The sequence below is a fragment of the Oryza sativa genome, chromosome 12 (genome assembly GCF_034140825.1).
Source record: "Oryza sativa Japonica Group chromosome 12, ASM3414082v1".
Taxonomy (NCBI): domain Eukaryota; kingdom Viridiplantae; phylum Streptophyta; class Magnoliopsida; order Poales; family Poaceae; genus Oryza; species Oryza sativa.
This window is the reverse complement of record NC_089046.1, coordinates 17,172,106-17,188,379: the sequence shown is the minus strand read 5'-3', so window position 1 is coordinate 17,188,379 and position 16,274 is coordinate 17,172,106. Positions and strand designations below refer to the sequence as shown.

The following is a 16,274-nucleotide window of genomic DNA, read 5'->3' as shown; positions in this document are numbered from 1 at the left end:
GAGGGATTTATGTACCTTTGTGAGAATCACAGATCCGTGGCTGTGTAGAGTCAGTCGACAAGGCGGGCGACGGTGATTGGGGAGGGAGATCGGGGTGAGGGAGCAGAGGATGGGAGGAGATAACTAAGGCGGTAGACGAGGCGTGGAGACGGGCGATGGTGTCTGGCGGTTGATATCAGGTAGTCAGAGGGGCAGGGGTGATTCTCGGTGTTGGCGTGAAGAAGACTGCATGGCGTTATGGATTGACAGTGACCTGATGGTGGGGTGACAGAATTATAGGGTAGATAAATTGTTTGATTTAGGGTGTGTTTAGTTGGGGAAAAGGAAATTTTTGGGTGTCACATCGGACGTTTGACCGGATGTCGGAAGGGGTTTTCGGACACGAATGAAAAAACTAATTTCAGAACTCGCCTGGAAACCGCGAGACGAATCTTTTGAGACTAATTAAGCCGTCATTAGCACATGTGGGTTACTGTAGCACTTATGGCTAATCACGGACTAATTAGGCTTAAAAGATTGGTCTCGCGATTTCCCCCATAACTGTGCAATTAGTTTTTCTTTTTATCTATATTTAATGTTTCATGCATATGTCCAAAGATTCGATGTGATGTTTTTGGGAAAAAATTTTGGGAACTAAACGGGCCCTTACTCACATGGTTAGCAGCAAGGTCACTGTCCGAGTGAAACAACCTGAGTAGATTAATCTAAGAGAAATTTTGTCGATGAATACCTATGTACCCGTGGTGAGGCGGAGGTGGCAACGAGATAGAGACGGAGAGACGGTAACAGGACCTCAGCAGCTGCAGCGTCGTCCCTCACACAGTGGCCTTAATAGGAATACAACAGTTTGCATGTTAATTTATTTTAACCATTCCTCATGAAATACATTATCTGATCTAGGAAGATAATAAGATAAAATTCAGAATCAATATTCAAGTAAGTAGGTCAGAGTGTTCTCATAAACCCTGTAAATCAGAGTGTTCAGAGCCACATGGTACTCTGACCAGTTCCCAGGCATTTTCCCAGACAAGTTCATACTTCCAAAACTTTGCTAGTTAATTACCACATTTACAGAGTGCAATGAACTTAGCCATGTGTATATCTCAAAAATCGAATGCAGTAAGCACAATAAAGAATGTAATTAAATATGATAAAATGAAATCCATCTATCTATTATCTATTATATACTAAAAGTCCATTAAACTCCCTACAAACGCTCCTAAGCCGCCACATAGCACCCCTACAAACACTCTCAGGTCACCACATGGCGCTATAGAAAATCAAAACATCTAGCCATCGGTTTTCATTAAATCTGGTGGACCCATTATTTTCCACCATTAGATCAATCTTGAAAATTTTCCATTTAAATTTATGGGAGAATAGCTAATATGGTCCCTAAAGTTTCGCTCCTGGGTCATTTTAGTCCTTAATCTTTCATATTATCCAAATAAGTCCTTTAAATTTGTCATGTGGGCCAATATAGTCCTTCTTTCCACCAAAATCGCCACATGGACATGCCATGTCACCTTCCTATGCAAAATCTATATGATTTGTCCAATTTACCCTTACGCATAGGAAAATAAAAAATAAAAGGAAAAAGTTTAAAAAAATATATGGTATATGTAAGAGAAAATTATACCTCAAAAGGGTGAAAAAAGAAGTATTTTTTTCTATGGTTATGCTTAATTCACCCTTATATTTATTTTTCTATGATATATGCAAGGGTAAATTAGACAATTCATCATAGATTTTTCATGAATGATGACATGGCATATCCATATGATGATTTTGGTGGACCCAAGGACTATTCTAGGCCTTATGACAAAGGTTAAGGATTTCTTTGGACCATTTAAAATGTTAGGGACTAAACTGATCCTACAGAGAAACTTTAGGAACTAAAGTAGCTATTCTCCCTAAATTTATCTCAGAAAGCCTCACATCGCTCCGTACATGAACGTATGTACATCCGTACATAACAAACCCCTCCCAAAAATACGTCTTTTTTTTTCTTTCCCAAACTAATAATTCAATTCCATATTATCTATGCTTTTATGTTTAAAGTTATAAAAATATATTTGATTAGTATTATTAAAAAATACTCACTCCGTACGGTAAAAAATGTCACATTACTAAATTATGGTTTTCTTTATTTATATATTATTAAAAAATTAACGAGCAAATATTTTATTTTGACACCGACGTCCTCTATCTCCTACTTAGACTACATTTGATCTAGCTCATTGGTTGAGGTTATCCCGGGCACGTTAAACGACGTAGGTCATCAGCACAAGGTTAATTAAGTATTAAATATTACAAACTTGAAAATAGATTTATTTTTCTAGAAAAACTTTTGTATAGGAAGTATTTACAAAACACGCACAGTAGTTCAGAAGACATGATCACGATAAACGAGGGAGTAACCAATCAAATAAACACTTTAAAACTTAATCTTAAATTTATTACTTATGCACTAAAACACTTAATATGTAGTATATAATATACTTTGTCAATCCGAAACAGCCTAATGTATCCATTGTATGTTCCTACTAATCCTAATGTATATAGATTCTATATACAAATCACTGTCCACTAACCGCCAAGTCCTATAGTTTACGAGACATCCGTGCATAGTGCACCTAACAATAAACATGCGTGTGATCAAGTACAGAAAATAAAGGAAGAAAATAAAGGAACATAGTAAGTGGGTAACCATCAAGAAATGATAAGTAAGTAGAGGATGCCATCAAGTCACGACAAACAATAGTTGAGTACAACTAGATCGTGATTATGATCGAGTAATAGTGTTTCAACACTCCTACAAACACTCCTTATATGCCACGTGATGCTCTAATAAATTAGAGAAAATATATATAAGAAAAACTATAAGACAAAAAAGAAAAACATCTAGCCATTGATTTACAGTTAAATTGGTGGACCCATTATTTTCGACTATTACGTTAGATCTATCCAAGTAATCCATTGTGACTATGAGTAATAGCGTTCCTACATTCCTACAAACACTTTAAAGATGGCACGTGAGAGAATCTAAGAAAATTTATTAGAAAAAAGTAAAACATCTAGCTATTACTTTACGCTCAAATCGGTGAATCTATTATCTTAAACCATTATAGTAGATCTATTCAAGTAATCCCTTGCTTCTAGAATCTAGCTAATTCCTCCCTAGATGTATACGTACACAAGATATGTCAAAAAGAAAAAAAAAACGAAGAGTAAGTATATGAAACGCCCCATCAGGTAGTTTTCTTTTTCTTTCTTTGCAGTTCTAATGTTTTTCTCAAAATATGCATATATGTAGCAATTACTCCTGACGAGAATGTCAAAGAAGCCATGACGCTGCTGCGCCGCTTCACACCATCTCACCAATTTTCTAAAAGTATCTTTTTACTAAAAGGTAAAGGTAATCGTAGACACTCATATAAACATGTGCAGATCCACCATATGAATACACATATGCACACCTAACCCCTACGAGAGAAGAATATTTTTCAAGAAAAGGAAAAAGTACATACATACGAGAGATTACTATTTGCTAGAACAAACATACTTACATATAATCGAAAATGTCACATGGAACCACATTATATCACTTATAATTATGTGATTCTCATCTAAATAGTGTTAACAATTAGCACCCCACAAATAAAACAAGTGGCACAAATAATTTTGACAATATAGATTATTCCATCGTATATTACCCACGAAGTGAGTCAGATGTATAATAAAAGAAAAAAAAACCTGTATTAACTCACACGTTTGAGAAACGTGGTGACAGGCAAGATTATATATAATGGGATAAAATGATTTTTGTTTGAACATGACAGTTATTATCATTATTATGTCAAAATCTATGATCTACTCCACAATATCAATATTACTCTCTTACAATTATAAGTTAGCGTGTTGTTAAGGTATGACTTATTTCAGGATTCTTTTTATAAACAATAAATAAATTGTCGGCGCATTTGCGCGGGCTTTCTTCCTAGTTTATATTAACATGCTGTTATAAAATTCATGACCACATAATTTTTTGGCAGTTCCAGGGTAAAGTAAATAAGAGCATTAGAATTCCAGGGGCAGTTGTACGTGCTATTACCCAAGAACACCTGCTGTACGTGCTACATGATTTCTTGCACTGTCAGGGCTGCGACGGGCGAGCGGAGGGGAGCGCTTTTGCGGCGAATCTCGCGAAGACGAGGGAGAGCATAGGAGATTGCGCGAAGATTGCGGTTTCCGGACGGGGAAGCCGGATCAGAGTGGGGGAGTGGAACACGGTGAGGGATAGAGAGGCAATCTGCCCTGTTGATCTGATCCAGATGAACACAGATAGTTGGATTTGATGAATGAAGTATGAAGAATGTAGGACTGTGTTGGTGAATTATAGAGTAGATACCATAAAATACTTTTATTGTATTTATTTTTTAAGTTTACTAGCTTTCTCCTAACTGTGTAGTTACTTTGAATACATAAAGAGTACTTTCTATATATGACGCTAAATTACCATTTCCAAAAAAAATTGTAGTGATTACTTTCAAATGAAGAAAATTACTTTCTCCAAACTATGTAAAGTATAGCTGCATAATTACTTTGTATTTAGTTTTTGAGTCTTCTCTATATTTTACTTTACATAGTTTCTTATTCCAATATCATTCAATATGTTTACTTTCAATGCTACACAAAAAGTTACTTTTATTGTAGAACCTGGTTACTTCTATGGTTTAAGTAATTTTAATATAATCAATATTAGACTTATTTTATTATATATTTTGAGTGGAGTATAATGGTTTAAAATGATCGTATATACGGTTTAAAAGATATAAATCACCAAAGGTTGCATGAAGTGTAAAGGAAGGACGAGTGTAATGATCGTTGATTAGTTGATGTCAGGGTGGGCATGTGAACAAGTATATCTTTTCAAAGCAAGATTATGTGTATCTTTCTTTTTGCCAATTGACAAATTCCAATGCGCTATGTTTAGGGTATCTACAACCAAAGCCACCCCTAATGTACCCTCACTAACTTAGGACGCTCTATGAGGAACTCATCTTCCAATGGAGGATACCTCTGCATAGGTTCTTCAAAATCTGAGGCCACTTGATGGAGATACGTCAGCCCATAATGGGTGTCCTGACCCAAGGTAGTCCAGAGAAAAAAAATACCGTACGTACCCCTCCTCTTCTTTCTCATTCGCCCGCTCCTCTCTCTGCTCGTGATCGCGTCGAGTGTAAGGGTTGTGTTTACACCCAATTTTTACACCTAGGGTCGAAATAGGCAAAATTGCCAAGATTTGGGAAATATGTCGGTTTCCTCCACAGGGCCGGTCTGACCGCCGTGTATGGGCCGGTCAGAACGTGGCTTGAGGGCCGGTCAGACCAGCGGTATGTGGCCGGTCAGACCTGCAAAGTCCGAGACAGACTGTTTTCGTCGAGTCTCGAGATTCCTTACTTGGGAGGCTATGTGTTCGGGTTTCTTTTGGTTTCTACCCCTAGTTGGACATGGAAGAGGGCCTGTAGAGGGCAAGACCAACCCCTATATAGGTACAAGGCCGATTCAATTGTAAAATACAATCCAACATACAATCAATCGAATCGCTTTTTTCAATATTACTTCTACTTTTTCATCTAGTTCTACTTTAGTTCGTCCATCTATGTCGATTTGCACCGTAAATCACCCGCCTTCGCTGCGAGAGTGCGAAATCTTTGTAGGTTTGTCCCGTAAACCTTCTGTTTGCCCACGAGATGGGTAGTTATCCATCGTTCTATCTAAATCGGCTCCGCTAGCCGGTTTAATCTATCAAAACATATCTTGGTTTAGCTTTTTGCTTGGTTGAGGTGGTTGGCGACTCCATATCACCACAAGGCGTTTAGGTGTTGCGATCGTAATTGTCTTCTTGCAAAAAATTTGCCAACAGGGTGCCGCCGACGGTTCCTGCCACCGCCTCCCTTGTCGCCCTCTCCAACAGCCGTTGCTGCCTCCCTCCTCCCTCCGCCAGCCACGTCCCGCCGCAGTAGCTGACCTCCGGTCGATGTGGTTCCGGCACCTACGGCGGCCGAAGGCGGCATATCCGGCGCCGTCGTGGGCGGATCGGCCGCCCTTCCGAGCGGCCATCTATTCCCGCTTCCTCTCCATCCTTCGCGGATAGCACGTCCTCTCGGACGCCGTCGTCATGCTCACCACACGGGCGGGCGGATCTAGTGGGCTGGCGTGGTGGCGTCGAGGCGAGGGCAGCACCGGCGAGGCGTTGTCGTACTCGGGTGACGGCGGCGGCGGCGACGACGACTATTCCCTAGCGATGGCGTTGGAGCTGCATGAGCAAGGGCGGTCGGATCTGCTGGACGAGGGGTGGAAGGTGAAAATCCGGAGGTGAGTGTGGTGTCCACGAGCCACCATGCGCCCAACGCGGTGCTCTGCTCCGTGCCTCTGTCAAAAGTGAGGTAGGGCCACGTCCCTAGCAAGGGTGCGCGCGGCATCGCCAGGGGACGGCTCGAGTGAAAAAGTAAACGGAGATGGACGGCGTGCGCTAGGGGTATTGTGTAGGGGCACCCATTGCTCGGAGGAGCTAATTCGCGCATACGCGCCTGCGGCGTGCACTCCGGCCCACCGGCCCACGCGTACGCGCGTCGGCGCTGTTCTTTTTTTTTGGATTTTTTTCCATTTAGCTCTAATTCCTTTGGTTTTAGTGCATAAAAAAATTCATTAGTTTTACATAATGAAAATAATTAAGATAAGATTTGTTTTTTTTCAAAGATTCTTTTTTAAGTAACCGATTGAAAAGAAATTTATACATGAAGTCAAATTCTGAAAATTTTCGACCCAGATTTGAAAACTTTTAACCTAAATTTGAAAACTTTCAATCAAGATTTAAAAACTTTCAACTCGAAATTTGATTTTTTTAAAGTCAAAGTTTGAAAAATTTCAACTTTTCATCTGAAATTTGAAAAACTTTCAACTCAAATTTAAAACTTTTAACCCAAATTTAAAAAATTTCAACCCAGATTTGAAAACTTTCAACCCAGATTTGAAAACTTTCAACACAAATTTTGAAAACTTTCAAAGTCAAAATTTGAAATCTTTCAAGTCAAAATTAAAAACTTTCAATTCTATATTTGTAAAGAGGTGTGCAAAAGGAAAAAAAATAGGAAAGAAACAGCGGAAAAAAAAACGCCACGCCAAAATCAGGAAGAAATACAAATAAAAATAAAGAGAAAGAGCGGAAAAAAAAACACCGAAAGGGGGCCTAGCTAAATCGCGCTAGGAGCACCCCCCGCCATTATAGTTGGCCATAAGGCCCGAGGCCCGAAGGCCCGGCCCATGGCACGCCTTTTTGGCCCGGCCCAAGCACGGCACGGCCCGACTTGGGTCGGGCCCGTGCCGGCCCGGCCCGATCGTCGGGCCGTGCCTGGGCCTCCTCACCAGCACGCTAGGCTGGCCCGGCACGGTCGGGCTGGCCCGGCACGATGGGCCGGCAGGCTAAGCCCGGTACACAAAGTACAGGGACTAAAAATAGACATATAAATGTCACTGTCTAAATAATAGGGACCTTAAATAGACTTATTTTAGCTATTTATATACCACAGTCCAAAGAAGAGGGAGGTAAAATAGACTTTTTGTAGCTATACATATGTCACAGCCCAATAGGAGGGAGTAAATTTAGACTTATTCTGAAGAAAGCACGACGGCCCATCGTGCCTTCGGTCCGGCCCGGCACGGCCCGAGGCGTGTTGGGCCGTGAGTGCGGCACGTGGGCTGGCACGGCACGGCCCGGTGCGTCGGTCGGGCCGTGCCGGCCCGACAAGCCTCGGCCCAGGCACGACCGGGCCTGGGCCGTGCCGTGCCGGGCCTCCGCATGGCCATCTATACCCCCCATTGCTCTTATCTCCTCGCACTGCTTCCCTATCCAACAGTCTCTCGATTACTTCCCTATCGCAATGTCGATCGTCCCAGGTGGCAGCACTAGCAACTGAGCTCCGCTGCGGCTGAGGCTGCAGACGCCGAGCGCCGCGGGCGGCCGGAGCGGCGAGAGCTCGGGCAGGCGCGGGGCGGGATCTGGCCCGCGGCGCTAGCCGAAGCCACCGGCCGGCCAGTGGCCCGGGTTGCTCGGGTCGGGTGCGATTTGGCGGCGGCGACGACGGCAGCCGGCCGGTACCTCGACCCGTCGTTTTCCTCTCGACGAACGCCTACCTATCTCCCCAGTGCGTTTCTTCGCCTACCTTTTTTTTCATTTTGTTATTATTCTCGTTTTTCTTTTGAGATCAATTTCACCCCAAACCAATAAATTACTCCGGTAATATGGTCATGATGCATGCTGCTTCAGATGGAGGCGGTGAGCGCTTCCATGGGGGTGATGGCGCCTCTCCTCACCAAGCTAGCCACGCTGCTCGGTGACAAGTGCTACAAACTCAAGGGAGTGCGCAAGGACATCGAGTTCCTCAGGTCTTAGTTGGCCGAAATGAATGTTGTGCTGGAGAAGCTTGCAGATATGGAGCGGCTGGATGGCCAGCAGAAGCTGTGGAGGGACAATGTCCGCGAGATGGCGTATGACATTGAGGACTGCATTGATGTGTTCATGTATCATCTTGGTGATGGCCATAACAAGGATGGGTTGCTCCAGAAGACTGCACGAAAGATCAGGAAGCTGCGCGTTCGGTATCAGATCGCAAACAAGATCCAAGAACTCAAGGCCCGTGTCATGGAGGTGGCTCAACGCCGTAGCAGGTATATCGGTCTAGGTGAGGCTACGACCTCTTGTCCTAAGGTGGTGGAAATCGATCCTCGGCTGCCTGCGCTGTATGAAGCGGCTAAAAATCTTGTAGGCATTGATGGTCCACGGGAAGAAATTTCCCGGTGGCTCACGGAAGAAGGACAGAGTGGTCCAACCCAACAACTCAAAGTTGTATCTATCGTTGGCTTTGGAGGCCTTGGCAAGACAACTCTTGCTAACCAAGTGTACAAGCAAGTGAAGGACAAGTTTAATTGCACATCATTCTTGTCAGTGTCCAAAAATCCCGACGTGTTGAAGCTTCTGAAAAATCTACTTTTAGAAGTTCAAAAAAAAGAGATTATAATCAAGAGCTCATTGACACCCTCGGAGTTCACAAAATTTCCAGATGATAATCAAAAGCTCATTGACACTCTCAGAGAACACCTTGCTAACAAGAGGTATGCCTAAGTCTGTATATAGTTTGTCTTTGATGTGACGTTCATATTCAGTTCGTGTGAATATTTCTTGTGTATAGCTAATACTTTATAACTATGTGTACATTTCTACTGTTTAGGTTGACTTGTATTAGATTTTAGCACCATTTGGAACTTTCGATCCTATCAAGGAAAAACATGTAGTGCAAACCAGGAAACTATCGTAGGATCTAAAAATAGATGTTTGAGATTTGTCCAAATCACCATAAGTAAAAGATGACGTGGACAAATCTCAAACTTCTATTTTTAGATCCTACAATAGTTTTCTGATTTGCACTACATATTTTCTCTCGTATTAGAATGTTGTCTTAGGTTGACATAGCTCAAATTAGGCTCTATGTTAGGTGCATGTTTACTTCATAGCACACTGGGAGGTTCCACAATCATATCGGACATGTCACACACATCTCAGTATAATTTGGCACAACTTTATTTTGCTAGCAAATTTCAACTCTACGTAATTTAGTAGCTAAACCTTAGACAAATTAGACACGAACTTTTGGCAAATGCTAGCAAATTTTATGGTATACATTGCTGTGTTTGGCTTATAAATATGGACTAAAATGACTAACTATTCTCCTTTGATGCTTTATTATTGATTATGAATTTATTTCTCAATTTCTCTATTTTTACTTTCTACATTATATTCAGGCCACATTTTAAAACATGATTTCTCTAGTTTTATTAGGAAAAAAAACTATATATGGCCACTAACCACTGCATATGTTAATCTAGCTGCGGAATTTTAAGGTATTCTGAGCCTCTAGTAACTAAGGAACTGCAATTAAGAGCTCTAACTAAATCCAAGCCATTAATTGATTATGGTTTTTCCTAATTTAAAAAATATGTGCATCATACAAATAATAAATAAAAGTAGTGAGGAAAATATAATCAGGTGATATATCCTTGTAAATATTTAATTATGATGAAATTAACGGTGTAATCAGATCACGAACTGTAAGAGTAATTTGTGAGAAAAACAATTTTCAACTTGCTAATTAAGTGAATAGGATGAGAGGGAGTGGTGGGGAGAGCTTGCATGCACGTAGGAAGAGTGGAAGAGAGAAATGAGGCATGCATGTGGAGGTGCTGCACTAAAAAATGTGGCATGCATGTTGGGAAAGGGCGCCATATTTTTCTCAAACAAATCGGGTGACTGATTCAGTTGGGTCCCAAATGTTCACATGCGAACCTAAATTAAATAGAGGTACCACTGAAAATTCACTAGCAGGATTTTGATTTATTATCTAAGTATGATTCAAATATAATGAATGTCACATTTTATGTAAATATAAGTTTTGTAGGCCATAATTTGGTTTTGTAAAATTATAAAATATAGTTTGAGATCATTTTATTAATTATACCTGCCTTATCAAAAAGAGACTTTTAAGGCACATGCAAATATTCTACTTCATCCGTCCAAATATAACAACTTTTAGAGTTCAAACTATGCCCCAAATATAGTATCCTAGTACTTGTAAAAGGTGACTTTTACCACTAAACTATATTCGTCCAAATATAACAACTTTTAGAGTTCAAACTATGCCCCAAATATAATATCCTAGTACTTGTAAAAGGTGACTTTTACCACTAAACTATCTCCTATTACCTTTTGGCTTTATTATAGTCTCCAATAGTCCAACTATCCTAAGGAGGCAACCAAGTATTTTTACCTCTCTCCATAGTACTAGTTTCAAAGAATAAAACTTTTATATAATTTGGAAAAACGGAGTATTTGTTTTAAGTTATAGTGTGTTGTCTTACCACTAATAGGGCAATAGGAACGTCAACCATTGGATGCATGGCCAATTAATAGATGTTCCAAACTTCCAATCGAACAAACTTGAGTGCCCAAAAGATCATGACAAAAAGAATCTATTTGTAGGTATCTTATTGTAATTGATGACATATGGAGCACCAAGATATGGAACAATATCCAGTGTGCTTTTGTTCAGAATAATTATGGTAGCCGAGTTATAATTACAACACGAATCGAAGATGTAGCTACAAAGTGCAGCTTTGATTTCTATGGTATGGTGTACAAGATGCAACCACTTGATGAGGTTAACTCACGATCGTTATTTTTCAAAAGGCTATTTGCTTCCGAGGATGGTTTTACTGAGCAATAATATAGAAAAATATCAGAAGACATGTTAAGAAAATGCAAAGGGGTGCCATTAGCAATCATTAGCATTGCTAGCCTTTTGGCTAGTCATGGCATGAATGTGGAAAGGTGGGAGAAAGTACAGAACTATCTGGGCTACGAGTTGGAAACAAATCCTACTCTAGAATGGATGAGACATGTACTGAATCTGAGTTATAGTGATGTCCCACATGATCTTCGGGCATGCTTCTTGTACCTTGGAATATATCCGGAGGACTCTAAAATTTTCAAGGTTGATTTAACAAGACTATGGATAGCTGAAGGATTTGTTGAGGAAAAAGCTGGTTTAGATCTGGAGGAAGCTGCTGACAGCTATTTTAACGAACTTATTAACAGGAGTTTGATTGAACCAAATAATAATCGTCTCGGTGAGGTTGTATCATGTCGAGTCCATGACCTTATGCTTGATATTATTTTATCGAAGTGCCAGCAGGAAAACTTCATCACTGTGGCAACTAAGCAGTCCATATTGAATGATAGAGGGTTTCCAGTTCGTCGGTTATGCTGTCAGTTGTCCTATGAAAATTTGGAGATGGAAAGGATGGAAGTATCACAAGTTAGGTCCTTCATTACTTTCCCGGTGCGTGGCTGCAGTACACAGCCTCCTATTTCAAAGTTTGAACATTTGCGGGTATTGAAACTTGTGGCCTATGTGGCACCTACGCTCCTTGATTTGTCTGCTGTAAGTAATCTCTTCCTGTTGAAACACTTGAGGATCAGAGGGTTCCAGTTGATAATGCCTCAGAAAATTGGGAGACTCCAGTGTTTGAGGACGCTAGATCTACTATGCAGCCTTTTGGTGACTGGTATTCCATCAGATGTTATTTCTCTATCATCGCTGCGCCATCTCACAGTTTCGGACGTTTTACAGCTGCCTAATTGGATTGGCAAACTGGTCTCTCTACAGACTCTGTTTACCTTTGATGTCGGCACGATGCATTTTCAAGATACTGTCAGCGTGGGGGCTGGTGATGATGTCAGCACGATGCATTTTCGAGATACTGTCAGCGTGAGGCCTGGTGACGATGAACCGATATTAACCAAGCTAGACAAGCCTAAGTTTGTGCTTGATCAGGAACGACGTGACATCATTGATAGAATTAAGATGTCGGCACGTGTCATCCGGGCAGCCCTACAGTTCAAAGGTGATAACTCGTTTGAGAACTTCTGCTCCACCTATCTGGGTGATTATTCGCCGGGCATTCTGGATGGTGCACAGACTCATCATCCGGAAAAGCATCCACACTGTCCCGGAGTGGATGGAGCAGTGCGACAAGCTCACAATGTTAGAGATTCGTGTCAAGCAGCTCCAGAGCACCGGCGTCCATGTTCTATCCAATCTGCCCTGCCTCATCGATCTTGACTTGACTGCGCAAGCAACCCCTGAGGACGACATCGAGATTTATACCCACAGATTTCCAAAACTAGAGAAATTTATTCTAGCATGTGATTTTTTGCCATGCCTGAAGTTTTGTATAGGGGCAATGCCACAGCTTCAGACTCTGAAGCTAGATGACAGGAGGCCTGCTCAGCTCGAACAAGGGTGCAGCTCCAGCAGTGGAGCAGCGGCAGCACAATATGGCAGTAGTCCACTTGTTGGCATCGAGCACCTACTAAAGCTTGAAGAGGTTGAAGTGACAGCCAACTCCAGCAAGGTGTCTGCATACAGGGACGCTGTCCAAAGGCATCCAAGGATTCAAGACATACATGTCACGTTTAATACCCATGATGGAAGTGCAAGGACTCCGAAATAGCGCTGCAAGGTACTCGTGATATCCTTATAGTACTTTCCTTTGCTTGAATATTAATGCTGCTGTTTTATGGATCACCTAAAGGCACTGTTTTAATGATTTATCGATGACTATGTTTAGGACTGTCCTGAAACAACCTGCATTTTAATCACTTCTTATAATAGAAATTAAGGGGCTAAGTTAAATAGATAGTTAAATAATTTATACAAATTATTGTGATATTGTCAAATACCTGGGATCGCACAGATGCATATACACAAACATACATGCTTGAGGGTCCAACATCAGACATATACCATTAAACTAAAAAAGTTTAATGTACAAAATACAGGTGCCGGAATGCTATTCGATTGGCATGCATGCTATCATTTTATGGTTAAACTAACCACTGATTTCTTCCATCCAGCATTATATTAGTAAGCAAGAGCAACTTATTATTTCTCCATACGAATATAATCTCTAAATTACTTGTCATGTCACCTACTCTCTCCATAAAAAAACTAATCCTAAATATAAACCTGGATTGGATTGGGTTTTTTTTGGACGGAGTGAGTAGGAGCCATATCTTTGACCACCATGCGGAAGGCCACGCCAAATTATCCAATGGGAAGGTGGCAAGAAGGTATAACCAAGCAGTGAGACGGACATAAGCATAGCAGAGCTTTACCCCTGTTTTGGGGAACAGGGGAAGAAGCAGAGTGCTTCTTTGGGGCCAGCCAAGTGAGCTGTGATAGATAGGCCCAGATACATGTTCTAGTATAAATTACTTCCATGCTGGAGCAAATCAATGGGCAAACGAAACATTATTCAAAATATTAAGATCTAGAGAAAATTAAATTTACTTCCTCCGTTTTATATTATAGGACTTTTTAGCATTGCCCACATTCATATATTTGTTAATGAATTCATATATATATATATATATATATATATATATATATATATATATATATATGAATGTGGGCAATGTTAGAAAGTCATATAACCTGGTACGGAGGTAGTAGTAATGATCTGACTGTAGGGGACAACTCCTCTCTCTTGCCCTTTTTCTCCTAGAGTTTGTGATCGATTGAACCACTATCTTGAGTTCTTGAGTGAGTATTATAAAGTTTTAAAGTGAAATTGCCCTTCTGCATAACACCTTGTTATTTGATCTCATATTTTCGTTAATGCTTGCTTAGTATCTTTTACTGATTCTTGCTATTAAAACTCATTATACAGGGAAAAATATTGAGAGAATATTAGCTTGATTGTCCCCATAGCTGGAAGAATTCTAAGACAGGAATCACGACATTGTCTTGTTTGCACAAGATAAGCATCACGGATAGTACTATTACTGTTGTGGCATGTTTTGAAGAGCTTGTATTATGTAATCAGATTCAGTCCTGTCTAAGTAACGCGTGTTGCTTATATTTTTAAGTCCTACGTAGCATGGTTTGTAATACTTTCTATTTTTTAATATATGACGTCGTTAACTTTTTTGACAAATATTTGACCATTCGTCTTATTCAATTTTTTTTTGCAAATATTAAAATTTTTAAGTCATGCTTAAAAACATGTAACGATAAATCAAGTCATAATAATATAAATAATAATTACATAATTTTTTTGAATAAGCGAATGATCAAACGTATCTTAAATATATTAAAAAAGGAGAGAATATCAATTAGCTTCTCCGGGTTGGCAGTGATTTTCACTTCGTTTAGTCTGGTTTTCGTGAATTTGTATTACGGGGCTTATTTAGCACAGCTCAGGTCGAGGCATTTGACCTTTTGCCATTTTTAAGATGTGAAGGTAGGCGCATACCCCTTTTTACTCATGTTCTCTATATATCGATTAAAAAATTAGCCACCTGGCCGATGTGACGTAGAGTTATTGCTTCAGAATGGCTCGAACCTATAAAAAAATGGCACTGTCTATGTGGTATCCGGCTGAAAATTTTTGGGTTATCAGCAGAATTTCTGGCCATAGGATAAACCACGTGTCAAAGATCGCGGTGTTGCCCCCGCGCAAGCTCTTCTCCGTGCGCGCCTCCCACGCCAGTGCTTCTCTATTAAGACGGTGCACGTTACAAGAAGGCCTCCTTTTTGTTAGTTTGTTGGGCTGGTTTTTATCCATTCAAATGAAGCCCAAAATTTGTGATGAATTGTTCTAACAAACCAAGCAGAAGAAGGCCCAATTCGCAACCAAGAAAGAACCGACATCATCGTCATAAAATTTGCGTACATCGCATAAATACTCTCCCATATTGACCTCACAGCGTAGGCACACTTGTGACACCTGACAAGACAATATAATGATCTCTACCGGCCGTCCAGTATCACAGAGCAAACAGACTACCAAAAATAAAGTCAAACATTACGGAATTTCTGTACCTAATAAAGTGTATTAATTCTGCAAACCAAACTAGGAAGGACATTAGAGATTTACCTTTTCAACATCCTGGAGACATGGTATATATGCCAATCACTTGAAGCCCACAAATGAGAACACTATTTTTCGAGGGGTAAGGGCAGGAGCTCTGCCGATTTCATTTAGGAAGGAAAGAATAGAGTTTTTGCATAACACGGGTTAAACTAAAACAGAACAATATAAATGCCATCAAAACTAGTTAAACTAAAACATATGCATATATGAAGTTAAAAAACTTTTGATCTTTAGTTTCTCTTCAAATATAAATTTTTTTTTTTAGTTTTGATACTTATAAATATGCATCATATAAGTATTATTTGATATAAGACTATTTCTAACAAAAACATGGACGTTAGAATTGAGAGATTTTTATGGCAAGCAAACAACGGCATCAAGAACAATTTCCAGTGATTAGGCTATGACCTAAATAAGCGATAAAGTGATTAATATGTACCAAATTATAAAAATCTAACAAAGACAAAAACATATACATCTTATAAGTATTATTTGATAAAAGACTGTCTCCGACAAAAACATGGACATAGAATTGAGGGATTTTTATGACAAGCAAACAGCAGCATTAAGAACGATTTCCAGTGGTTAGGCTATGACCTAAATAAGCGATAAATTAATTAATATGTACCAAAATTATAAAAATCTAACAAAGACAAAAACAAAAACAAAAACACATAAAAAACAAAAAAGCACCGTTTCTGAAACTATGCTCATTTCTG

The 16,274-nt window shown here is 40.1% G+C and overlaps 1 protein-coding gene across 1 annotated transcript; it reads left to right on the top strand.

Annotated features, from left to right (window-relative positions):
* The first annotated feature begins 7,920 nt into the window (after positions 1–7,920).
* Positions 7,921–14,616, top strand: LOC4352196 (disease resistance protein RGA5-like). Its single transcript, XM_015762800.3, has 4 exons — positions 7,921–8,210; positions 8,333–9,177; positions 11,099–13,140; positions 14,350–14,616. Exons 2-3 carry the CDS (start codon positions 8,468–8,470, stop codon positions 11,340–11,342), a joined length of 954 nt encoding a protein of 317 aa, XP_015618286.2. The 5' UTR covers positions 7,921–8,210; positions 8,333–8,467; the 3' UTR covers positions 11,343–13,140; positions 14,350–14,616.
* The last annotated feature ends 1,658 nt before the right edge of the window (positions 14,617–16,274 follow it).

Coding starts and splice junctions, on each gene's coding strand:
- LOC4352196 (XM_015762800.3), top strand. CDS start 8,468: ATGAATGTTGTGCTGGAGAAGCTTGCAGATATGGAGCGGCTGGATGGC. Junction 9,178..11,098: donor GAACACCTTGCTAACAAGAG/GTATGCCTAAGT, acceptor ATCTATTTGTAG/GTATCTTATTGTAATTGATG.